Source organism: Lolium perenne, chromosome 3 (genome assembly GCF_019359855.2).
Source record: "Lolium perenne isolate Kyuss_39 chromosome 3, Kyuss_2.0, whole genome shotgun sequence".
Lineage (NCBI taxonomy): Eukaryota > Viridiplantae > Streptophyta > Magnoliopsida > Poales > Poaceae > Lolium > Lolium perenne.
In genome coordinates this window covers 259,804,797-259,832,490 of record NC_067246.2, presented here as the reverse complement: position 1 = coordinate 259,832,490, position 27,694 = coordinate 259,804,797, and the positions used below count along the sequence as shown (strand labels likewise).

At 43.2% G+C, this 27,694-nt stretch overlaps 1 protein-coding gene across 1 annotated transcript; it reads right to left on the bottom strand.

Annotated features, from left to right (window-relative positions):
- Window positions 1-109: 109 nt before the first annotated feature.
- On the bottom strand, window positions 110-2,828 carry LOC127344884 (probable U3 small nucleolar RNA-associated protein 11). Its single transcript, XM_051371234.2, has 8 exons — window positions 2,671-2,828; window positions 2,393-2,483; window positions 2,056-2,147; window positions 1,863-1,956; window positions 1,675-1,754; window positions 1,478-1,558; window positions 900-999; window positions 110-574 (listed from the first exon to the last, which is right to left on the bottom strand). The coding sequence occupies exons 1-8, from the start codon at window positions 2,724-2,726 to the stop codon at window positions 482-484; spliced, it is 687 nt and encodes a 228-aa protein (XP_051227194.1). The 5' UTR covers window positions 2,727-2,828; the 3' UTR covers window positions 110-481.
- Window positions 2,829-27,694: the final 24,866 nt, after the last annotated feature.

Genomic DNA, 27,694 nt, shown 5'->3' with positions numbered 1-27,694 from the left:
TGCAAAGGAACTCTTAACATTTGTCTCTGCTTTCTAATCGTGAAATGTAAGTTACTTAGTTGTGAATGGTTTAGGTTCTGAAGGTAATCACAAACACTTTGTAAGTTACTGAGCTGTGAATGATTTAGATTCTTAAGGTAAATCACAAACACTTTTACACAGCATACGGAGACATGAATTGCACCATATCCAGCAAATTGCTCTTACATATTGATTCTGACTAACAAACATTTCAAGAAATGCTTATACAGTAATACTAGGCTAATAGCAGCACGTGATCTCCGACATTGCATCCACAAATATCACCAAGTAAAGGTTATAAATATATGGGGCAGAATCAGCAGCAGGGGGGGGGGGGGAAGGGGGCAAGGGCAAAGTTCACAGGAATGTGCTTCTGAAGTGGAGAGAAACTCTCCAAGCGCCAGCTTCTAATTTAGGATCATTCGGTGATCTGTTGCCAATTAACCAACTTTGGTCCATTTCACCGCTTCCTTTGTGCATGCCACTTATAAACAGGCTGTGATGTTGGGTTTTCAATCTCCTCTTCACGGAGTTTCCGCTTGCGTCCAGGTTTCTGCCCAAATATTAAATAAGTCAGTAAATGAAACGCTAACAGTCAAGCCAACTCCTAATTCCTAAATGTAAGAAACAGAATATCCAGTACTACTGTACTACCGACAGATACAATCAAAATTTGATATGCCAGTTCGTTTACAGATTTTGAATTTAGGCTGCTTGAGATTTCGGTTGCTGACAAAATATGAACTGGTTCCACTGAATTGTAAATTATACATTATTTCACAATCAACATAACATTTCATGGTATGGTCACCAAGATAATTTATAGACTTCACCCAAGCAAAATATATATTCTTAGTCGTCAGAGAAAGCAAGCAAACCTTCAGTTCTTTTTGCAAGGCCATGTCTGCGTACAATTTCTCAAGCTTTTGAGCCCTTTGTTTCCTGCCTTCTAACTCCTTGTAGGAGGAAGCTGTTTTCCTACAAAGATTTTAATGGGATATAAGTTTACCAGGAAGCAACTGATGCATAAAATGCACAAGAGTCAAGAAAATGCTTTGAGTTGGAGAAACACAATCCCGTCTCGTATACAAGACATTATCATTGAGCAACTTTCTGATTACAATTGCATGCACAACGACATTGACCGTAAATAGCAAAAACCAAATCACCAAAGCACCCAAAACTCTAAAACATGTAGAAGGTATTTCAGATGAGAGGTAAAAGACCAAATAGAACAGACACAACATTCATTCAAGAAACTGATAGTGAAAACTATATTTCTCAAGTATTCACTCCGTTCCATAATTATTGTTGTGGTTTTAGTTCAAATCTGAACTACAATCACAACAAGAAATATGGAACGGAGGGAGTATAGCTTTAATCATAGTAGCCACAGATATAATATAGTAATTACATAACAAGGGCTCCAAATTCTTCCGAGATAATAGCACACTACCTCTTTATCCGAGAAGGGATGTTGCCAAAATCAGGTGCGCTGCTGCTTCCTACCCTAGATTGTATTTCTCTGGCTTCTTCTCTGAAATGGAAGAGCTAATCATCTCAATATTGACAAAAGCTCAGATAGCCGGCAATTTCTAAAAGAATCATATATATATACTCAATAAGTAAGCAGCAAGAATGCAGCAGTTATACCTGTCTTCCGCAAAGTAGACATGCTTGTTTGCACGCTTGTTATCCAGTTCATGAAGCGTTGAGCTTAATCGTTCAATTTTCTACAAGAGAGTGACATTCAAATTGGAGTAGAATACAGTATAATTTATTTAGCTACCACAAACAAAGCACTCATTTGTTTCAAACATTTCAAAGTCACCACAACAAACCTTCTTTTCACTCTGAATGGCCTGAAGGATGTATCCCATGTCTTTATGTTTCAACAGCATAAGTTCCTCTTCAGTGTACTTGTTTGTTTCCGGCCTAATAAAAGGCAGATGATAAAATTGATAATCCAGCTTAAAACATACTAACTAGAATACACCAAACATTGAGCTGTCAGAGCAACTATATTACACATACTTGGGCCTATGGACTCCATCCACGGTCATACTGTTGACCATCTTGAAATTGAACTCATCTGGGTTCCTGTTCGATGCCTTCTCCCTCAGATTCTGTGATTAACCAAAGAACAACAAGGGCCGTAGGTTAAAGATGGTTACAGTAGGCATCACATGAATGTACCCCCCATGAACCCTCCTAGATCCTAAGAGTGGGCTTGGTTTCAGCTCGGGTCGATTTTTAGCCAATGATGAGCAGCTAAAGGGGCACACAACAATACAGGTTTCAACTTCGATATAACGCATCGTGTTTCCCAAGTTTTTGAGCTGCAGGCACGGAAGTAGAAGAGAAACAATACCCTGATGAGATCCTCCCTCTGGTGGAAGGCCTTGGCGCGGATAACGTAGTCCTTTTTCTTCTCGAGAATCCCGAACTTCTTCCTCGCGTCCCTGCAAAACCCACACCGAATTCCAGACTCAGTCCCGAATTGACCACAACAGACGGGAGAGGCGGCTGCAACAGGGGAACCGCCGTGGAGGAGCCCCGAAACTCCGGCAGCGGTAGACCCGTCGGGAGATGTGAGCGGAAGCGGGGAGCAATCGCGCAGGTGGAGGAGGAGGAGGTGGTGGAACTTACGGCTGCGCGCGCTCCTTGTGAGCCCGCCTCGAGATCGCGTTCCGCAGCGACGACATCTTGCTCCGGCTGTCCTCGCGGTGAGGAGGACGGCTGGCGGTGGCCGGGAGAAGAGAAGGAGACCAAGCTAGGGTTGAGGGTTTGGGTTTGGTCAGGTGTGACGGGTGCGCTATGCAAGCGTTCGCTGGCCAGGTCCAGACCGGCCCGTTCCTATTGGGCTCCGACCGGACTTTTTGTGTGGCACGGCCCGAACTCTAGAACAGGATTTCATTTATTTAGAGAGAGAAAGAACGCTTGAAACGGGCCACCTGCTCAGTCCCAGTTTCTACAAAAACTGCTTGCTGTATTTCTTTGTTCTTTTCTTTTACTTTCTATTGGAACTCTAGTTTTTTCGGATAGAAACTGACAATTTTTTATAAAATTTACATGTGTAAAGTGCGGAAATGGTGAATGGAACCTGGGTGCGCGCGCACCCATTTACGAAAAGTTCAAGAAAATGCTATTTAAAAGTTTCAAAAAAAATATGGAGTAAAATTTTGCATGTACATATTATGTTGATACTTACTCGTGTAAGTTTTTATGAAAAAATATCATTGTGTGTGTCCTGCATAAAAATGACAAAATGTCCAAATGAGAATAGTGAATAGAAATACTATTCACATGAATAGGAATTTGCATTTTGTCATTTTTGTGTAGGTCACACACAATGGTATTTTTTCGTGAAAACACACACGAGTAAGTATCAACATAATATATACATGCAAAAATTTACCTCACATTTTTTTGAAACTTTTAAATAGCATTTTTTTGAACTTTTCTTAAATGGGTGCGCGCACCCAGGTTCCATTCGTTCGGGTCGTGTAAAGTGTTCCTATAACACATACAAAAAATCCACATCCGAATTTTGAACGCTAGGCGTCGGACGCCTGATACAGGGGCCAAAATCGGTTGCTTCAGCTCCCGTTAGATTAGCATCCCACGGTCCGAAAATCAGCTCACATCGCTTTCCTTTACTGGATTGCGTCAGGCGGGAGATCAGCTGCAGGTTCCTTTCCGCACTGTCGCTGGCTTGTCTTTCCGTGTGAAGGAGGTAGAGAGGCCATGTGCTACACTTGGCTAAGTTTGTGCTGCTCTATGCATTGAATGCGATGTGACATTTCTCATGTGCTAATAAGAAAAGTCTGATTGCTACTTGTTCACTCACAAACTACATGAGAAAAGACAGTATCCGGATTTGCAGCAAGCCATGGCTCGGAAAATAGAAAACATACAAAATCATCGATTGAACAAAATAGTTAAACTTGTACCCCAAAAAATGGCTAAACAATATTTTAGTGTCGCAAATTGCTTTCAAATTTAGTACTCTACGTGAAATGTTGCTATATTAAAAAAGTGCTTATGTGCGTTTTTTGCGACAGATTCATTTACAACAACAATCATCACCGTTTCCAACAATAATCACCAATGGTTATTATAATAAAAATAATAGGATTTCATCGCGGGAAATATTTTGTAGCACATTTGTCTGCACAATATTCATCACCATTTTGAACAAAAATCCCCAACGATTACAACAAAAATAAATATCAATTCCAAATGTTAAGAGTCCATCCTGCGCAATATTTTGCAACAGGTTTTTTTGCAATAACCATTGCCGATTACAACAACAATCACCAATGACTACCACAAAAATAAATAGCAATTACAACATTGAAAATTTATTGTGTGAAAACATTTACAACAAAAAATCACCATCCATTTTAACAAAAAGCGCAAAGGATTACAATAAAAAAAGTCATGTTTTCACAATATTTTGAGAAGCAAGTGAACATCATCGAAAAAATCTTCTAGTAAACGTTAGGAAACCTTACAACATCTCGTATTTGCTTTCACAACAAAACTCATATAAATTTGTTACATTCTGAAATCATTTTTGCAACATCGAAAAAGTGAGGAAAACAAACATGTAGCAAGTGGCCAGATAATATTACAACATCTCGTGTGTGTTTTCACAACAAAACACATACAATTTTCTTACAATTTTTAACGAACGTATATAACATCAAAATAAATCCACAAACAAAATTAGTTGTACCATCATCCATGGTGGTTTGATCTTGCTGATTCGGCATGGCTCACCATGAACCTGGGTCGCGGGAGCCCTGCCTACACTAGTGAAAACCACCATATTCATGGCAACGCATGAGCTCATTTGATTTGTCGATGATAAAATCGGTCCCCGAGTGACGCTAGGCGTCGGTCGGCCGACAGGCCACCCAAAATCGGTTGTATTCCCTCCATCGGATCAAGATCCAATGTCTGAAATCAGCCTAAGCTTGCTTTTACATTCTCCCCCTCTGTGTCTATGAAAATTAACCCGCAGTACCGAGCTTCTCTACAGAAACAAAAGGGTATATCGCCATTGGTTCTAAACTTTCCAATATTTTCAATAAAATATGACACCGCGATCATTTACCCCTAGGCAGAGAGTATTACAACAAAAATTATTACCCATGTACAAAAAATATATATTATTACAAAAAAATACCATAAAATTTATCAAAAAAATAAAATTACAATAAAGTGGTTAAATCAACAACAAAAATTGCCACAGATTGATTTACAACAAAAGTCGCTAACGAATTCACCAAAACCCAGATACTATTACAACAAAAAAAATCTATATGTTTGCAAAATAGTTTAAAGTGGTTAAGCAACAATTAATTTGCTATAGATTAGAGTACAATAAAAATCACTAATTATTTTTACAAAAGTCTCAAACAATTACAACAAAATATTCACTTGAATATTAGCAACAAGGAATCTAATAAAAAATGTTTACAACAATAATCAACAACAAAATCCAACAAAAATATTATCTATTTAGTACAATAGTTCAACAAAATTTCAGCTACGTGGAAGGTAGCTAGCAGTGGCACTAGCTGCTGGGACGTGCGTGTTCTGATGTGCATGAATCAATGGATTAAAATACTCGTACATAGATGAAGTGTATGCATGTGTTAATTCGGCCTCTGCGCTCGACTGGAGGTTCTGCGAATCACGTGGGTGGCGCAGCTAGAGGTTTGTGCGTCGCACGTGGTGGCGCCCGTGCGGGAGGATCAACAAGAATCTTAAAAATGTGAACTCATTAAATAGAATAAAATGGAAGAATAGTACCCACACATTAGACAAAATAAATCGAGAATGGAGAGAAAAAATTCCAAGTCAAACAAACGAAATCACCAAAGAATCAAAACTTTTAGGGGGTAGGCTTTGGAGTTTGAGAGAGATATGTAGGGGGTTGATGAAGGCGGTTTAAATTTTATACGATAATGATTTGAATAAATGCGGAATAAAACGAGCGTTTAATTTGAGAATTGCAAAACCTATATAAGTAGGGTTCACCTATTGCACCAATAATAAATGTTAAGTAAGACAAACAACTATGTTATAGCAAGATATATAACTTTAAGCACGAAGGCTATCACAAAGTAAAGTGCATAAGTAAAGAGTTCAGGTATAGAAATAACCGAGGTACGCGGAGGCAACAATGTATCACAAAGGTCACACTCTCGTATGTGTTACTCTTAGTTGGAGCGGTGTGGAGGCCAAAGCACCCCAAATGCCACGAAGGCCTCACCGTATAATCTTCGAGCCTTCCCACCAAAAGCGAAATTCTTGATCCACTAAGAGACCCTTGAGGGAGGCCACGGATCCGTACAAGTTTGGAGCAATCTCCACAACTTAATCACATCTTTATAACCACCCATTTACGTAGTGGCGTTTGATGTAATCAAAGTACCCTTCTGGTATAAGTGATTTACATGATCTCATGGTCAAAGGATTAAGTTACTATGCAAATTAAAGCTTGAAGCATAAAGAACTAAATGACTGGATCGTATGCTACGCTTACTATGAGTGTATGTCCATCACATCATTCACCTAATGATATGACCTTGTTATTAATAACATCCAATATTCATGATTAGGAAACCATGATCATCTATTAATCAACAAGCTAGTTAAACGAGAGGCTTACTAGGGACTGTGGTTGTTCACACAACACACATGTATTAATGTTTCCGGTTAATACAATTATAGCATGTGGTGTAAACATTTATCATGAACACTAAGATATAACAATAACTACTTTATTATTGCCTCTCGGGCATATCTCCAACACATATGAATGGCAAGATTCAAGCAAAAGATCTCTTCGAGATGGCTCATCTTGAACTTGCACTTGATTTCTTCATTCTTCATCGTTGATGTCTTGAAGTTAAAGTTGAGGACTCCCTTCATCTTCATCTTCAAGACATACTTGACACTTGATGTTCTTCATTTGATTCTTATTGCAATCTTGAAGCCAACATATGGTTCAAGAATTGTTTATGGACAACTCCTACAAATACAACTCAATGCAAACATTAGTCCATAGGGATTGTCATTAATTACCAAAACCACACATGGGGGCTTCATGCACTTTCACTACCCACTTGGCTTCCTTGAGTTCTCGGATGAACCCAGCTTTTCGGAGCCGATTAACTTCCTCACCGATGGCTTTGCGCTTTTGCTCCAAAAAACGATGAAGTGTTTTCCGTACATGTTTTGCTTTGGGGGCAACATTGAGGGTGTGATCAGCGAGTTCCCTGGGTATGCATGGCATGTCGGATGGTTCCCATGCAAATATTTCCTAACGCTCATGGAGGAACTCGATGAGCGCACCTTTCTATGTGACAACAAGGTCAGCTGATGTGTTGACCGTTTTCTTCGGGTCAGAGGGATGCACTTGTTGTTTCTTCGAATCTCTGGCAGCGTCAAACTCCTTGGTTTTTGTGTTCCAATTATCGACATGTGGTTGTTTGTGGTCGGTGACTACATCAAGTGCATTAAGTTCCTCCTTGACCCCGAACTTCTCCGACTATGACGCGCTCATCGGATCCTGCATTTCCCTCGGGAGCAGTTTCGGATGTAGTTTCCATGTTGTAGACGAAGTGACACCTTTGCCTCTTAAACACCGGCAAGGGCCGGGCGTATCAACATTGGTATTCAACCCATGTTGAAAGGATCGTATGCCGCACCTAGAGGGGGGGTGAATAGGTGCTAACCAATTTTTAGTTCATCTAGATCCTTCACAAGTTTCTCATGATCAACACCAAATTTGGCCTTTTCCTTTATAAGCACTTTAGTCTTAGCTCTAGCAAGATCTCTAGCTTTAGTGAGCTTGTTAAGTTTATCTTGAGGTTCTTCAAGATTTTCTAGCCTCTCTTCAAGAGATGCTATAGTTTCTTGACATTCCTCAAGATCATTTTTAAGAGCATGTATTTCTAGAGAGTCTTCTCTCTCTATTTGGCACTTTTTCTCAAGAGTATCATTTAGTTGAGCTATACGAACCATGAGACTTGAAACATGATTCTTAGTGTTACCTTGTAGGTTATGAATGAAATCATCAAACTCTAGCATTTCTTGTTTCACTTTTAGACTAGCAAGATCAAACCCTAAATCATTTGAAATGCTAGGTGTAGAGGGGGTAGGATATGGTACCTCGGAAGATTTAGCCATGAGGCAACTTTATTCCTCCACATGAATGATCTCATTGGGAGATTCACTTGTTGATGACGAGTTAGTGGAGAGGGAGGCAAGAGCAACCAATCCATTTGAGTTTGCATCTTCTTCATCATCAACATCTTCATCTCCGGAGGTATACTCTTCTTGAGTTGATAGCACAATAGATGTGTCCAAGGTGGACCTTGCCATGAAGCAATGTGCATTCTTGAATTGAGGGTTCTCATTGGGTGAATCAAAGAGAGAGGAAGAGGGAATGTTGGTAGTGACAATGGCGGCCACTTCTCTTGAGCTTTCCTCTTCATCATCACTAGCACTTTCAATCTCATCGGAAGAGTATTCTTCTTTAGTTACTAGCACAATCCTTGAGGGCCTTTTGCCCTTCTTGTTCTTGTTATAGAATTTCTTGTTGGGGGGCTTTGCATACTTGCCCTTTGAGTCTTTGCTCTTGTCCTTGGGGATGAGCCTTCCACCATGAGTCTCCCTATTCTCATAAGGACATTCGACAATGAAATGGCGCTTGTCATTGCAATTGTAGCAAGATCTTGTTCTTGGGCCCGAGCTTGAGGGACCCCTTGAGTTGTTTCTCTTGATGTTGTCTTCTTTGGCCTTGGATGGATCAATCCAAAAGGTGTTTGCATGGAACGCCATGTGGTCATGGTAGTGGTGTTCCAAGTCTTCCGGATAGGACATGCTCCAAGATGCCCTATATGATTCTTGAGGAAACACTTCTTACATGGAGTTGACCACCAAGACAAGGTTGGACCCTTTTGACATCCCAAGAGCACGATTGCGAGAATCATGAGAGTTTTTCTCAAGCACCTTGAGAGCTTGCATCTCGTGCACGGCTTGTTGAGAGGTGAGAGAGGCATAGCATTCTCTACCAACAAGAGTCTTGACATCAATAGGCTCAAACGGCATCATGCAATCAATGTACTTTTCCTTGATCCAAGAGTCATCAATGTGAGTGGCACCAACATTCCGGAAGGCACCGACAACGGTGAGAAGTCTTCCATACATGTCTTCATGATCTTCATCCGGTAGCCTCATGAATCCTTCAGCTTTATTCCGAAGGGCATTATACTTGTTCCTTCTTGTGCTCTCACTTCCAATGCAACTCGCGGCCAAACCGTCCCAAGCTTCCTTGGCGGTGGTGAAGTGCCGAACACAAGACAACTCCTTTGTCCCCACACTAGTTTGAATCATGTGCAAGGCGGTGTTGTTGAGTTGACTATCAACGGCTTCTCTTCTAGTCAACTTGTCGGGGTTGTAAGGCTTGAAGCCTTCCACGATGATTCTCCAAAGTTCATTGGAGGCACTGCGAACATGAGAGCTAAACTCAAATTGCCAAGTATCGTAATCATTAACGGAAAACTTAGGTGGGTCGCCTCGAATGTTTATATGAGGGTGAGGAACCGGTATATCGGGAGATAGAAAAGGAGGAGCCACTCGATTGTAGCTCTCACCTCCACTAGTTCCTCTAGGAGATGCAATGGTAGATTTGATAGTGTTTATGTTATCACCATCCACGGGTGTGGTAGAGGAGGGTAATACCGAAGCATCACCCTCTTCTAACGCATCCGTGACATTACCCTCTTTGGTGGGAGCCACGGGACGGGGCGGAGTCAAAAGCTCGGAAATCATCTTTCTCATGCTTTCCATTTGAGCATCCATGGATGACCTCAACGAATTGATATCATCTATGGTGACCATCTTAGCCTCCCCTTCCGTAGGTCCATCGTCCGGCATACTCTTAGGCGGTTAAGCCCGAAATAAGAGCCGAGGCTCTGATACCAATTGAAAGGATCGCATGCCGCACCTAGAGGGGGGGGGTGAATAGGTGCTAACCAATTTTTAGTTCTTTTTCAATTTAGGCTTGACACAAAGGTAAATTCTCTAGATGTGCAACTAAGTGAATTTACCTATATGACAAGATAAGCAACTAAGCAAGATATAGCTATGCAATATAAGAGATAGAATAGGATAGAGGTAACCGAGAGTGGAGAACGCGATGACACGGAGATGATTCTCGTAGTTCCCTTCCTTTGCAAGAAGGTACGTCTACGTTTGGAGGAGTGTGGTTGCTACGAAAGCCAAACCAACAGCCACAGAGGCTTCACTCAGATCTCCGGTGAGCAACGCCACGAAGGCCTAGCCCACTTCCACTAAGGGATTTCCTCGAGGCGGAAACCGGGCCTTTACAAGGTTCTTGGGGCACACATCCACAACTGAATTGGAGGCTCCCATATCTGTAACAATACAACAATCAACAACAACACATCAACACAAATCAACTAGGGAACCAAATAGGGACACTAGCATGAGATCCCTCAAAGAAATGAGGGGGAAATGAAGAACGCTTCGGTGAGGGTGTAGATCGGTGTCTTCTCCTTCGAATCTCCAAAGATCAAGAGCTTTGGTTGGGGGAGGAAGGAGATCTTGCAAATCTTGTGTTCTTGAGGTGGCTCTAATGGTGGTGAAGCTTGGCAGATTTTTCTTGCAATGATTGAGCAACTTGTCCCTTTGGAGAAGAGAGCTATTTATATGATTGGAGCTCTCAGATCTGACCGTTGGGGCGAAATCCACTTACACCGGAAGTTCCGGACAGGAGGGCCAGAAGTTCCGGCTTCCACCGGAAGTACCGGCCAGGAGGGCCGGAACTTCCGCCTTCGTCAGACGTCCAGTTCAGAAGATGTTTGGGCAGAACTAGGGCGGAACTTCCGGTGACCGAAAGTTCCGGCCAAGTTCCGGAATTTGGCGAAAACCATACTGGACATTACTGAGCCACAATTCCAGAATTCCGGAACTTGTCCGGAAGTTGGGCGGAAGTTCCGCTGACCGGAACTTCCGGCCAACTCCACCGGAACTTCGGGTCAGGGAAAAACAACTGCACACAGAACTGCGCTGAGAGGCTTTTGCTGAACGTACAGGGGCGGAACTTCCGCCTGCTGGGGCCGGAACTTCCGCCAGAAACCAAAAGACTTTCAGAACTTCAGAGCAGCCATACCATTTCACCGATCCAACATATTTCTTGATAACTTGTACCTGTCTACATCAACACACATAAATATATACCTAATGTTGACATCAAACACACAAAACCCAAAAGGGCGGGAAATGTTCTTTCAATCTCCCCCTTTTTGGTGTTTGATGACAACACAAGTATTTGCAAGGAATGAATAATGTAAACCAACAATGTGAGAGATATAGAGGAGCTCCCCCTAGATATGAGCATTGGTACATAAGAAGCTCCCCCTATATCTTGCATCTGTCTTCCATGGGTTAGCAATACAACATAGTGATAAGCATATGGATAATAAGATCATGCACACATAGATAATCATGGAAGACTCACATACGGAGTTTACCATACACATAGATAAGGTTCCAAACACATAGATAGAGTTTACAAACCAAATAACTAAGAACATAGTTCGACACCACAAGGATAAATAGAATCACAAGCGATAAAAATCAAAGCCAACACGAGCTTGTGACTCCCCCATGCAAATACCCAACGGAGAGCAACCTAATAAGGTCTCACTCTCCCCCTTTGGCACCAAAGCACCAAAAGGGGATAGGAGAAGCTACACGTCCCAAGGGTCGGCGTTAGCCCAGCCGGAGGGAGGTTCGATGGAGCGCCAGTGTAGGGAGGAGTGTGAGGAGGAGACTCGATCTCAAGACCATTGATACGTCTCCAACGTATCGATAGTTTCTTATGTTCCATGCCACTTTATTGATGATACCTACATGTTTTATGCATACTTTATGTCATATTTATGCATTTTCCGGCACTAACCTATTAACGAGATGCCGAAGAGCCAGTTGCTGTTTTCTGCTGTTTTTGGTTTCAGAAATCCTAGTAAGGAAATATTCTCGGAATTGGACGAAATCAACGCCCAGGATCTTATTTTTCCACGAAGCTTCCAGAACACCAGGGGAGATACGAAGTGGGGCGACGAGGCGGCGACATGCCAGGGCGGCGCGGCCCACCTCCTGGCCGCGCGGCCCTGTTGTGTGGGCCCCTCCCGTCGCCCCTAAACCTACCTCCTCCACCTACTTAAGCCTTCGTCGATAATAACTCCAGTACCGAGAGCCACGATACGGAAAACCTTCCAGAGACACCGCCGCCGCCAATCCCATCTCGGGGGGATTCAGGAGATCGCCTCCGGCACCCTGCCGGAGAGGGGAATCATCTCCCGGAGGACTCTTCACCGCCATGGTCGCCTCCGGAGTGATGAGTGAGTAGTTCACCCCTGGACTATGGGTCCATAGCAGTAGCTAGATGGTCGTCTTCTCCTAATTGTGCTATCATTGTTGGATCTTGTGAGCTACCTAACATGATCAAGATCATCTATCTGTAATGCTATATGTTGTGTTTGTTGGGATCCGATGAATAGAGAATGCTATGTTATGTTGATTATCAATCTATTATCTATGTGTTGTTTATGATCTTGCATGCTCTCCGTTACTAGTAGAGGCTCTAGCCAAGTTTTTGCTTGTAACTCCAAGAGGGAGTATTTATGCTCGATAGTGGGTTCATGTCTCCATTAAATCTGGGGGAGTGACAGAAACTTCTAAGGTTGTGGATGTGATGTTGCCACTAGGGATAAAATATCAATGTTGTGTCTAAGGATGTATTTGTTGATTACATTACGCACCATACTTAATGCAATTGTCTGTTGTTTGCAACTTAATACTGGAGGGTTTTCGGATGATAACCTGAAGATGGACTTTTTTGGCATAGATGCATGCTGGATAGCGGTCTATGTACTTTGTCGTAATGCCCAATTAAATCTCACACTACTCATCATAACATGTATGTGCATGGTCATGCCCTCTTTATTTGTCAATTGCCCAACTGTAATTTGTTCACCCAACATGCTTATTCTTATGGGAGAGACGCCTCTAGTGAACTGTGGACCCCGGTCCATTCTTAACATCGAATACAATCTACTGCAATACTCGTTCTACTGTTTTCTGCAAACAATCATCATCCACACTATACATCTAATCCTTTGTTACAGCAAGCCGGTGAGATTGACAACCTCACTGTTACGTTGGGACAAAGTACTTTGGTTGTGTTGTGCAGGTTCCACATTGGCGCCGGAATCCCTGGTGTTGCGCCGCACTACACTCCGCCGCCATCAACCTTCAACGTGCTTCTTGGCTCCTACTGGTTCGATAAACCTTAGTTTCTTACTGAGGGAAAACTTGCCGCTGTACGCATCACACCTTCCTCTTGGGGTTCCCAACGGTCGCGTCTTTGTACGCGTATCAAGATCGTTTTTGCGCCGTTGTCGGGAGATCAAGACACGCTGCAAGGGGAGTCTCCACCTCCAATCTCTTTACTTTGTTTTTTGTCTTGCTTTATTTTATTTAGTACTTTGTTTGCTGCATTATATCAAAATACAAAAAAATTAGTTGCTAGCTTTACTTTATTTGCTATCTTGTTTGCTATATTAAAAACACAAAAAAATTAGTTACTTGCATTTACTTTATCTAGTTTGCTTTATTTACTGTTGCTAAAATGGGTACTCCTGAAAATACTAAGTTGTGTGACTTCACAACCACAAATAATAATGATTTCTTATGCACACCTATTGCTCCACCTGCTACTACAGCAGAATTCTTTGAAATTAAACCCGCTTTCATTGAGATCTGGTTATGAGAGAGCAATTTTTCTGGTGTTAGTTACGATGATGTCTGCTGCCCATCTCAATAATTTTGTTGAATTATGTGAAATGCAAAAGTATAAGGATGTAGATGGTGACATTATAAAATTAAAATTGTTTCCTTTCTCATTAAGAGGAAGAGCTAAAGATTGGTTGCTATCTCTGCCTAAGAATAGTATTGATTCATGGACTAAATGCAAGGATGCTTTCATTGGTAGATATTATCCTCCTGCTAAAATTATATCTTTGAGAAGTAGCATAATGAATTTTAAGCAATTGGATAATGAGCATGTTGCCCAAGCATGGGAAAAAATGAAATCTTTGGTTAAAAATTGCCCAACCCATGGACTGACTACTTGGATGATCATCCAAACCTTTTATGCAGGACTGAATTTTTCTTCGCGGAACCTATTGGATTCAGATGCTGGAGGTACCTTTATGTCCATCACTCTAGGCGACGCAACAAAGCTTCTTGATAATATGATGATTAATTACTCTGAATGGCACACGGAAAGAGCTCCACAAGGTAAGAAGGTAAATTCTGTCGAAGAAACCTCTTCCTTGAGTGATTAGATTGATGCTATTATGTCTATGCTTGTGAATGGTAGGACAAATATTGATCCTAATAATGTTCCGTTAGCTTCATTGGTTGCTCAAGAAGAACATGTTGATGTAAACTACATTAAAAATAATAATTTCAACAACAATGCTTACCGGAACAATTCTAGTAACAACTATAGGCCATATCCTTATAATAATGGCAACGGCTATGGTAATTCTTATGGGAATTCTTACAACAATAATAGGAATACACCCCCTGGACTTGAAGCCATGCTTAAAGAATTTATTAGTACACAAACTGCTTTTAACAAATCTGTTGAAGAAAAGCTTGGGAAAATTGATATACTTGCTTCTAAAGTCGATAGTCTTGTCATTGATGTTGATCTTTTGAAATCGAAAGTTATGCCTAATGAAAATAATGATATTAAGTCATTTGCTACAGCAAACGCCATCCAAGTTAGAATTAATGAGAATATAAGATTGATGGCCGAATTGCGTGCTAGGTGGGAAAAAGAAGAAAATGCTAAAGAAGATAATATAGCTAAAGTTTGGACTATTACCACCACTAGTAATGCTAATGCTCCACATGTTGCTGCACCTCCTACTATTAATGGTAAAATAATTGGTGTTAGCAATGTTTCCACTGCTAATGCAAAGCGTGAAAAACTGCATGAAACTGCTAAAACTGCTGAAACTGCCTGTGATAAAACTGCTGAAATTTTTTCCAACATTGGGGACAATGATCCCATTGCTTTAGATTATAATGGTTTGGACTTTGATGATTGCCACATATCTGAAGTTATAAAGTTCTTACAAAAACTTCCTAAGAGTCTGTTGCCTGCCAAAACCCACCGGCGAGCAGCGACGAGCAACACGAAGAGCTGGGAGGCTCCCAGAACTGCTGGTGGGCCCTGGTCCCTCGGGCAACGGCCCGCAAAACTCCGGCACACGTCCTGGCTGGTGCAAGGGCGTGCCACCTGACCTATACCTGGTCAGGAAGGTGATGGATTGCTTCGATTAGTTTCCTGCATGGCAAACACGTAAACATTAAATTCGAGCCTCGATCGGCTCTCAGGTTACCCTGTAAATCGGCTCAAGGAGCCAATCGACTCATGATTCGTAATGGATCTACGATAACATGGGGGTCCTGCTTGATCAATACTAAGTTAAATCAATCTACGACAGTTTAGGGTTTTCACCGCATAACTGGAACATCCTACATGTGGTTGAGCCTGGCAGATACGAAAGATAATGGAAAACTAGCCCTAGAAAAGGACTAAAAACCAATATAGAGTTGATTCCCGGAACAACTCCTCTAGGGTCGGCAAACCGTACCTTACGCACTACTGGATCATTCAACCCGTTTGCAAGGCCTAACCTTTCGGATATCAAACTAATCCTTGGAGAACAAGGAACAACCATAACAAATCGAATCTACTAAGTAAAGACTAAGCAAGATGCTGCCCTTACACCTAAGACAGGTGCAAGGGCAGCTAGATATCTAGGGGCAGCATAACTAAGCTTACATATCAGAAAAAATAGCAGTATTAGCCCCAAAACATCCATGATAACAGTATTGCTCGCCATCAAAAAGGCTTCAGCACGAGCAATACAAAACAACGAATAAACTGATACTGCCTAGATCGCGAGATGCGATCTAGGCAGCATGGCGCTTACCCGAAAGAAACCCTCGAAACAATGGGTGGCGATGCGCCTAGATTGTGTTTGTTGTGAACGTGGTCATCCTTCTTTCTCAATAACCCTAGGTACATATTTATAGTCCGTGGACTTTCTATCTTCGGAATAAACCTAACTGTGTACGACTAAACTCTATCTCTTAATTCTAAACTTAAACGTGATCTACCATAATGTACAGATACACGGGCAATCTAGCCCAAACTCTCGTACAAGGCCGATTCAGAAACATTTTTACGTGCATATCCTCTAAGCCCATCTCAATCGCGGCCCATCTCCTGATTTGGTTAAAATCCGGCGATAACACATGCCCCCTGGTTTTGGCAATAATAATTCCAAAACCACTCTGTTTTTTCTTCGTAGGGTCACTCGTGGCAGAGCAGAACCGCCACAGTATCCTTTCATCATGATTCCTTGCCTTCTCAACTTCTCTGTACTGCACGATTTGACAGCTTTGGCACCACATCCTCGGAAACCGCCGCAGCATTGAATCATCTCCACTATATCCCCTTTATTTAACCGCATCGAGCAGTTCGCCTCTTCATCCTCTTGCTCCACACTAGCAATCGAAAACCCCTTCCTCTGCAACCATGGCCTCCTCCTCCTCCTATGCCTCCTCGGGTCTTTCCTTCCAATCCTCCTCCTCTCGCGAGCCGACGCCGGAGTACGACCCGATAGCGGCGTACGAGGCCCGCGCTCCTGAGCATTGGGACGAGAGTGATTGGGACTTCGCCGTCAGGATAGACGACGAACCCTTGACCACCGTCGGGTCAGAGGACGACGAACCCCTGGCCGATGGGGAGGACGACCTCCGGTTCCTCGTTGACGGGGAGTTGGAGGCGGAGAGCGACGACGACCTCTTCTCCTGGGGCGACTTCACCTCCTCCGACGAGGAGGAGGAAGCGGAGGATGATAACTCCTCCGACGAGTACCCGCCGGCGAAGCGCTTCCGCGCCGGGTCGGAGGACGACGACGACGACGAGGAGGAAGAAGAAGCCCCTGCCGATGGCTTCAGCATCAGCGACGAGGACTTCGCCGGCAGCAGCGCCGATGGCAGCTATGACGGCGACGACGAGGGCAGCGACGGCCCTTAGATTAGCGTCTACCAGAATAGGGCTAGTAGTAGTAGATTAGGTAGTAGATCTTCCTTTTGTGAGCAATCGGCTCTTCTTTGTAAAAAACCCTCTCCATCAATGAAGAATGTTTTCATGTCGATTTTGCCGATTGTCAAAATAAGTCAACGCGCAAAGAGCCGATGGCAGCGCATCGACCTTTTACCATAAAACTCTAGTAAGGCCAAACTCAGTTGCCTATCCAAACGGTAACCTGCGACCCTTGTCTGAAGGAGCAAACTCAGATCCCCAAATTGCCCATCGAACAGATTCAACTCACAGCCACGCGAATTCCAGATCCCAATCGTGCAGATTCAACTCCGCAGCGAATCAGATGGTGGAATCATCCAGCGCCAACGCTACGGTCTCTGGCCTGAAGGTAATCCTTAACTGCTCCTCACCATCCGAGCATAGTGTTAGAATTAACAGCAAAACATCTGAATTAATGCCTTATTTCACCATTAATTTTAGGTGTCAGACATTCTGTTGCCGCATCCTTCTCTTCCAAATTCTCTTTGTCTTGGTCCTCGTTCTGTCGAGAGTCCTACCCATTTGATTTCTTGTGAGGCCAATAGGATTCCCTTCGTGAACCAGAACTTAGATCTAACTTCTTGGGCCGACTGCTTACGAGCCTGGCCTAACCCTTCTGAAGACTGGGTTTCCTGGTACAGTAGAGTATCCAACACTCACCAAGCCAAATGGGAAACCACGGGAATAGCCGATGCTTTATCTTTATCACTATCTCCCCTTGAGAAGCATGAAAATCTTCTGAAAACCATCGGCTACTTTTGGTCTGATGCTCTGAACTGCTTCATGTTTGGCCACGGCCCCATGACACCAACTCTGCTAGATGTGGCCATGATCACTGGTCTAGACATTTCATCCCCCAGCCCCTCTGCTTTTATGCTGCCAAAGGTCCCTTTCAAACTCTCTTCCAAAACAGAGTGCACAAACTGGGGTGCCTACCTTAGACGCCACATGAAAAACAAAGGCCCTGTAACAGAGAAAGAACACACGGCCTTCCTGAATTTCTGGCTGGAACACTTCATATTTTGTGGCCCTTCACTTGCTCCGACCAAAAACTATCTTTCTTTAGCCTATGAACTCGCCAGAGGCACCCAGCTTGGCATCGGCAAACTGTTCCTTGGAGAGGTCTACCGATATCTCCAACTAATGTCTGTCAATTTGTTTTCCCAAAAGACAGTCAAAACAGGATGTCCCTGGTGGTTTATTCAGCTATGGGCTCAGCTGTATTTCCAGAACCAGATCCCAAACTTTCCACCTTTGGCCACTCGTACCTTCCCAGATGCCAATGGGAAGCAGATCCGATGCACTAGCTACGGTCAAGCCTTATATAGCCTCCCAGGTAGTAAACTGATCCCCAAGGAAGCATCAGAGTGGTTCAGAATTTTCTTCCAAGGCCTGGACAATTCTCTCTTCTTTCCTTACACGGAGTCTGAAAATTTTGAAAATCCAGTCTCCTTTAGGCTAGACAGCTTTGCCGATGACGCCAACACCCGGCAATTGTATTCCACCATGATCCGTCCCTGCTTCCTTCCAGTTGGCATGAGCACCTCAAACAGGATCATCAAACCTGGTTATGAGTCTTATCAGCCGGTCGTAGCAGCCCGGCAGTTTGGTCTTGGGCAGGTGTCTCCACATTTCTTCCTCCACCACTAATAGAGAGCAGAGCTGAGTTGCCCGATATCCTCACCGGTCAGAGGTGTTACTCTTTCTTTGATGCTCTAGCCATCCCAGTCCCTCACAACCTCTCTTTCACCTCATCAACTGATGGTTTTGAGACCTGGTGGTCAATGTGGAAGACCCATGCCTTCAGGAGAGCTCTGGGACCGTTGCTGAAACAACTTGATGCTGAATATGATATCCCTGCAGAACAGGTACCACCACTCACAAATTTTCTTGCAGTGGCTTACAATGATTTTTATAACCTTGCTCTGTCTCCTTGCAGCAACAAGATGGTCCAGAACCTGTACATGATGACGGCTCCCCCTTCAAATTCCTCCCACCAGCTCCGGTGGTCCTCTTCTGCAAAAACTCACCACCCTTGAAAAAGGTTGTGATGCAGAGCCAGGCGATTTCACCAAAATCGGCTTCCAAGCGCAAAGTATCTCTCGGGCCAGCTGCCCCCCGAGCCTCAATCAAGGCGAGAACGGCAGTGAGGAAAGTAGCTGCCAGGAAGACCTTGAAGCGCCAAAACCCTACCCCAGCTCAAGAAAGTTTGCACGTAAGCTTATCCATGCCTTGACTGATTTTATCTACCCTCATGGGCTTCTATAAATATGCTGGGGCTTACTAACTCTTCTTTTATAGGCCTCTACTGAAGACAACTCCAGCGAGGAAACACAATCCAGTCGAGGGGATTCGAGTTCAGGCAACTCTAGGAAAATTACCACGCAGAGCCAGCCAGATTTGCCACCATCGGCTTCGAAGAAAAGACCAGTTCCTGAACCTGCTGCCCCCCAAGCTCCAACCAAAGTGGGGCAGGGCGGTCTACGCACAAAGAGCCGATGCATCAAGAGAGCTCGAAAGGAACCGCAAGCCCCTTCATCGAACCAAGAGGCTTCAAATGTAATTACTCTCCCTGGCTCATCTTTCATGCTAATCCACTGCTGCTCACATCAGCTAACCACCTCCTTTGCAGACTGATGACACTTCTAGTGGGGAAGTCGAGGAAGTACTGATGCCCTCCACAGACTTGGATGTCGCAACCTCTAAAGGTGTCGTTGACAAGGTTGCCAACTTGGCTAAGCCCCAAGCAGAAACACAAGAACCGATTGCTTCATCATCGGCTGCCCCCTGGTCTTAGGAGAGGTATACTCCCTTTGTTTGGCTTGCCCTTCCCTTTTGCTGCATACTGACGCTGCTCTTGTTGTTCGTCAGGGTTGTGACCTCTCGGGCTTGCTATCATTCGATCCTGAATCCATCGAACCAGTTCCATCTACGGCATGCGATGAACCAGGACCCAGCGCTATCCTTGGTCAATTCCAGCGTCTCAAAGCCCTGCTTTCCTCCTCGATCGAGACGTTGATCGAAGACCCCGAGGAAGTGAAGAGAATTCTTGAAGAAATCCAGCCCCATCTCCCGGTAACGTTGCAGGTGAAACTCTGGCCAGTTGTGACTCTGTCTGCCTACAGGTCAAGGGTGAAGTTGGCTCGTCAGAGAATCGACCTACGCCACGCCCAACTTCCGTTTAAGGCCGATATTGCAGACAAATCTCAGCGGCTTAATGAGAAAAAGGCGGCCTTGGACGCCAAAACTGACACCTCTGTCAGCACCGCCGAAATTGAGACCTTGCGAAAGGAATTGGAGGACCTTGAAGAGAGGGTCCGGGCAACCAAATAGCTTATCCACGATAAGGAAGCTCTTATTGCCCGCTCCCAAGAGGAAGCAGAAGGCCTCAAAGCTCAACTGAAGACTGATCTGGCAGAAATACGTGCCCTGAACAAACAGCTGGTGACGGGCAAGGATGAAGATGATGAAGCCGAGATCGCCGAGGTGGATCGTGTCCGTGCTGCAGTGCCTTCGAGGTATTCCTTCAGTAGAGCCTATGTATGTAACATTTTGTACCTCTAGAGTCGATGGCTGTTGATACGTCTCCGACGTATCGATAATTTCTTATGTTCCATGCCACATTATTGATGTTATCTACATGTTTTATGCACACTTTATGTCATATTCGTGCATTTTCTGGAACTAACCTATTAACAAGATGCCGAAGTGCCAGTTCCTGTTTTCTGCTGTTTTTGGTTTCAGAAATCCTAGTAACGAAATATTCTCGGAATCAGACGAAATCAACGCCCAAGTTCCTATTTTCACCGGAAGCATCCAGAACACCCGGGAAGGACCAGAGGGGGCACTTTGGGCCCCCGGACCATAGGCCGGCGCGGCCCAGGCCCTGGCCGCGCCGCCCTATGGTGTCGTCGCCCCTTCGACCCTCCTGCGCCGCCTCTTCGCCTATTTAAAGCCCCTGGATCGAAAACCCTGATACGTTCGACGAAAACCACAGAAACCTTCCAGAGCTGCCGCCATCGCGAGGCCAAGATCTGGGGGACAGGAGTCTCTGTTCCGGCACGCTGCCGGAACGGGGAAGTGCCCCCGGAAGGTTTCTCCATCGACACCGCTGCCATCTCCACCGCCATCTTCATCACCGCTGCTGCTCCCATGAGGAGGGAGTAGTTCTCCATCGAGGCTCGGGGCTGTACCGGTAGCTATGTGGTTCATCTCTCTCCTATGTGCTTCAATACAATAATCTCATGAGCTGCCTTACATGATTGAGATTCATATGATGATGCTTGTAATCTAGATGTCATTATGCTAGTCAAGTGAGTTTTACTTATGTGATCTCCGGAGACTCCTTGTCCCACGTGTGTAAAGGTGACAGTGTGTGCACCGTGTGGGTCTCTTAGGCTATATTTCACAGAATACTTATTCACTGATGAATGGCATAGTGAGGTGCTTATTTATATCTCTTTATGATTGCAATGTGTTTGTATCACAATTTATCTATGTGCTACTCTAGCAATGTTATTAAAGTAGTTCTATTCCTCCTGCACGATGTAATGGTGACAGTGTGTGCATCCATGTTAGTACTTGGTTTATGCTATGATCATGATCTCTCGTAGATTATGAAGTTAACTATTGCTATGATAGTATTGATGTGATCTATTCCTCCTACATATGCATGAAGGTGACAGTGTGCATGCTATGTTAGTACTTGGTTTAGTCTTTTGATCTATCTTACACTATAAGGTTACTTAAATATGAACAAATTGTGGAGCTTGTTAACTCCGGCATTGAGGGTTCGTGTAATCCTACGCAATGCGTTCATCATCCAACAAGAGTGTAGAGTATGCATTTATCTGTTCTGTTATGTGATCAATGTTGAGAGTGTCCACTAGTGAAAGTCTAATCCCTAGGCCTTGTTCCTAAATACTGCTATCGCTGCTTGTTTACTGTTTTACTGCGTTACTACTGCTGCAATACTACCACCATCAACTACACGCCAAAGAAGCTATTTTTACGGCACCGTTGCTACTGCTCATATATATTCATACCACCTGTATTTCACTATCTCTTCGCCGAACTAGTGCACCTATTTGGTGTGTTGGGGACACAAGAGACTTCTTGCTTTGTGGTTGCAGGGTTGCATGAGAGGGATATCTTTGACCTCTTCCTCCCTGAGTTCGATAAACCTTGGGTGATCCACTTAAGGGAAAACTTGCTGCTGTTCTACAAACCTCTGCTCTTGGAGGCCCAACACTGTCTACAGGAAAAGGAGGGGGAAGTAGACTGATGCGTGTGGTTGGCACGTCCGTTGGGAACCCCAAGAGGAAGGTGTGATGCGCACAGCGGCAAGTTTCCCTCAGTAAGAAACCAAGGTTTAATCGGACCAGTAGGAGTCAAGAAGCACGTTGAAGGTTGATGGCGGCGAGATGTAGTGCGGCGCAACACCAGTGATTCCGGCGCCAACGTGGAACCTGCACAACACAACCAAAGTACTTTGCCCCAACGAAACAGTGAGGTTGTCAATCTCACCGGCTTGCTGTAACAAAGAGTTAACCGTATTGTGTGGAAGATGATTGTTTGCAGAAAACAGTAGAACAAGTATTGCAGTAGATTGTATTTCAGTAAAGAGAATTGGACCGGGGTCCACAGTTCACTAGAGGTGTCTCTCCCATAAGACGAACGACATGTTGGGTGAGCTAATTCCAGTGGGGCAATTGACAAATCCAGAGAGCATGACCATGCACTTACATATCATGAGGAGTATAGTGAGAGTTACTGGGGCATTACGACAAAGTACATAGACCGTCATCCAACCGCATCTATGCCTAAAAAGTCCACCTTCAAAGTTATCATCCGAACCCCTCCGGTATTAAGTTGCAAACAACAGACAATTGCATTAAGTATGGTGCGTAATGTAACTAGTGACTACATCCTTGAACATAGCACTAATGTTTTATCCCTAGTGGCAACAGCACAACACAACCTTAGAACTTTCTGTCACTGTCCCAGGTGTCAATGCGGGCATGAACCCACTATCGAGCATAAGTACTCCCTCTTGGAGTTAATAGCAAAAACTTGGCCAGAGTATCTACTAGTAACGGAGAGCATGCAAGATCTTAAAGAACACATAGATATAACTTTGATAATCAACATAACAAGTATTCTCTATTCATCGGATCCCAACAAACGCAACATATAGAATTACGAGATAGATGATCTTGATCATGTTAGGCAGCTCACAAGATCCGACAATGATAGCACAATGGGGAGAAGACAACCATCTAGCTACTGCTATGGACCCATAGTCCAGGGGTAGACTACTCACACATCACACCGGAGGCGACCATGGCGGCGTAGAGTCCTCCGGGAGATGATTCCCCTCTCCGGCAGGGTGCCGGAGGCGATCTCCTGGATCCCCCGAGATGGGATCGGCGGCGGCGGCGTCTCTGGAAGGTTTTCCGTATCGTGGTTCTCGGTAGTGGGGGTTTCGTCACGGAGACTTTTTATAGGCGGAAGGGCAGGTCAAGAGGCGGCACGGGGGCCCCACACCACAGGGCCGCGCGGCCAAGGGGGGGGCCGCGCCGCCCTAGGGTGTGGCCCCTCCGTGGCCCCTCTTCGTCTCTCCTTCGGACGTGGGGAAGCTTCGTGAGAAAATAGGCCCCCGGGCTTTGATTTCGTCCAATTCCGAGAATATTTCCTTACTAGGATTTCTGAAACCAAAAACAGCAAAACAAAGAATCGGCACTTCGGCATCTTGTTAATAGGTTAGTTCCAGAAAATGCACGAATATGACATAAAGTGTGCATAAAACATGTAGATAACATCAATAATGTGGCATGGAACATAAGAAATTATCGATACGTCGAGACGTATCAGCATCCCCAAGCTTAGTTCTGCTCGTCCCGAGCAGTGTAAAACGATAACACGAGATAATTTCTGGAGTGACATGCCATCATAATCTTGATCATACTATTTGTAAAGCATATGTAGTGAATGCAGCGATCAAAACAATGTATATGACATGAGTAAACAAGTGAATCATATAGCAAAGACTTTTCATGAATAGCACTTCAAGACAAGCATCAATAAGTCTTACATAAGAGTTAACTCATAAAGCAATAATTCAAAGTAAAGGCATTGAAGCAACACAAAAGAAGATTAAGTTTCAGCGGTTGCTTTCAACTTGTAACATGTATATCTCATGGATATTGTCAACATAGAGTAATATAATAAGTGCAATAAGCAAGTATGTAGGAATCAATGCACAGTTCACACAAGTGTTTGCTTCTTGAGGTGGAGAGAAATAGGTGAACTGACTCAACATTGAAAGTAAAAGAATAGTCCTCCATAGAGGAAAAGCATCGATTGCTATATTTGTGCTAGAGCTTTGATTTTGAAAACATGAAACAATTTTGTCAACGGTAGTAATAAAGCATATGCATCATGTAAATTATATCTTATAAGTTGCAAGCCTCATGCATAGTGTACTAATAGTGCCCGCACCTTGTCCTAATTAGCTTGGACTACCGGGTCATCACAATGCATTGTTTTTACCAAGTGTCACAAAGGGGTACCTCTATGCCGCCTGTACAAAGGTCTAAGGAGAAAGCTCGCATTGGATTTCTCGCTATTGATTATTCTTCAACTTAGACATCCATACCGGGACAACATAGACAACAGATAATGGACTCCTCTTTTATGCATAAGCATATACCAACAATTAATAATTTTCTCATTTGAGATTTGAGGATTGTTGTCCAAAACTGAAACTTCCACCATGGAGCATGGCTTTAGTTAGCGGCCCAATGTTCTTCTCTAACATATGCATGCTTAACCATATGGTGGTAGATCTCTCTTACTTCAGATAAGACGGACATGCATAGCAACTCACATGAAATTCAACAATGAAAAGTTGATGGCGTCCCGGTGAACATGGTTATCGCACAACAAGCAACTTAATAAGAGATAAAGTGCATAATTACATATTCAATACCACAATAGTTTTTAAACTATTTGTCCCATGAGCTATATATTGCAAAGGTGAATGATGGAATTTTAAAGGTAGCACTCAAGCAATTTACTTTGGAATGGCGGAAAAAAACCATGTAGTATAGGTAGGTATGGTGGACACAAATGGCATAGTGGTTGGCTCAAGTATTTTGGATGCATGAGAAGTATTCCCTCTCGATACAAGGTTTAGGCTAGCAAGGCTTATTTGAAACAAACACAAGGATGAACCGGTGCAGCAAAACTCACATAAAAGACATATTGAAAACATTATAAGACTCTACACCGTCTTCCTTGTTGTTCAAACTCAATACTAGAAATTATCTAGACCTTAGAGAAACCAAATATGCAAACCAAATTTTAGCATGCTCTATGTATTTCTTCATTAATGGGTGCAAAGCATATGATGCAAGAGCTTAATCATGAGCACAACAATTGCCAAGTATCACATTACCCAAGACATTTATAGCAATTACTACATGTATCATTTTCCAATTCCAACCATATAACAATTTAACGAAGGAGAAACTTCGCCATGAATACTATGAGTAGAAACCAAGGACATACTTGTCCATATGCTACAGCGGAGCGTGTCTCTCTCCCATAAAGTGAATGCTAGGATCCATTTTATTCAAACAAAACAAAAAACAAAAACAAACCGACGCTCCAAGAAAAAGCACATAAGATGTGATGGAATAAAAATATAGTTTCAGGGGAGGAACCTGATAATGTTGTCGATGAAGAAGGGGATGCCTTGGGCATCCCCAAGCTTAGACGCTTGAGTCTTCTTGATATATGCAGGGGTGAACCACCGGGTGCATCCCCAAGCTTAGAGCTTTCACTCTCCTTGATCATGTTGCATCATACTCCTCTCTTGATCCTTGAAAACTTCCTCCACACCAAACTCGAAACAACTCATTAGAGGGTTAGTGCACAATATAAATTGACATATTCAGAGGTGACACAATCATTCTTAACACTTCTGGACATTGCATAATGCTACTGGACATTAGTGGATCAAAGAAATTCATCCAACATAGCGAAAGAGGCAATGCGAAATAAAAGGCAGAATCTGTCAAAACAGAACAGTTCGTATTGATGAATTTTAAAATGGCACCAGACTTGCTCAAATGAAAATGCTCAAATTTAATGAAAGTTGCGTACATATCTGAGGATCATGCACGTAAATTGGCTTAATTTTCTGAGCTACCTACAGGGAGGTGGACTCAGATTCGTGACAGCAAAGAAATCTGGAACTGTGCAGTAATCCAAATCTAGTACTTACTTTTCTATCAACGGCTTAACTTGGCACAACAAAACACAAAACTAAGATAAGGAGAGGTTGCTACAGTAGTAAACAACTTCCAAGACACAAAATAAAAACAAAGTACTGTAGGTAAAAACATGGGTTGTCTCCCATAAGCGCTTTTCTTTAACGCCTTTCAGCTAGGCGCAGAAAGTGTGTATCAAGTATTATCAAGAGACGAAGTGTCAACATCATAATTTGTTCTCATAATGGAATCAAAAGGTACCTTCATTCTCTTTCTAGGGAAGTGTTCCATACCTTTCTTGAGAGGAAATTGATATTTTATATTACCTTCCTTCATATCAATAACAGCACCAACAGTTCGAAGAAAAGGTCTTCCCAATATAATGGGACAAGATGCATTGCATTCAATATCCAAGACAACAAAATCAACGGGAACAAGGTTATTGTTAACGGTAATGCGAACATTATCAACTTTACCCAAAGGTTTCTTTGTAGAATGATCAGCAAGATTAACATCCAAATAACAATTTTTCAGTGGTGGCAAGTCAAGCATATTATAAATTTTCTTAGGCATAACAGAAATACTTGCACCAAGATCACATAAAGCATTACAATCAAAATCTTTAACCTTCATCTTAATGATGGGCTCCCAACCATCCTCTAGCTTTTTAGGAATAGAGGCTTCTGCTCTAGTTTCTCTTCTCTAGCTTTTATAAGAGCATTTGTAATATGATGTGTAAAAGCCAAATTTATAGCACTAGCATTAGGACTTTTAGCAAGTTTTTGCAAGAACTTTATAACTTCAGAGATGCGGCAATCATCAAAATTCAAATCATTATAATCTAAAGCAATGGGATCATCATCCCCAATGTTGGAAAAAATTTCAGCAGCTTTATCAAAGGCAGTTTCAGCAGTTTCAGGCAGTTTTTCGCGCTTTGCATTAGAAGTGGAAACATTGCTAACACCAATTCTTTTATTAGTATGAGTAGGAGGTGCAGCAACATGTGTAGTATTAGCATTACTAGTGGTGGTAATAGTCCAAACTTTAGCTATATTCTTTTCTTTAGCTAGTTTTTCATTTTCTTCTCTATCCCACCTAGCACGCAGTTCAGCCA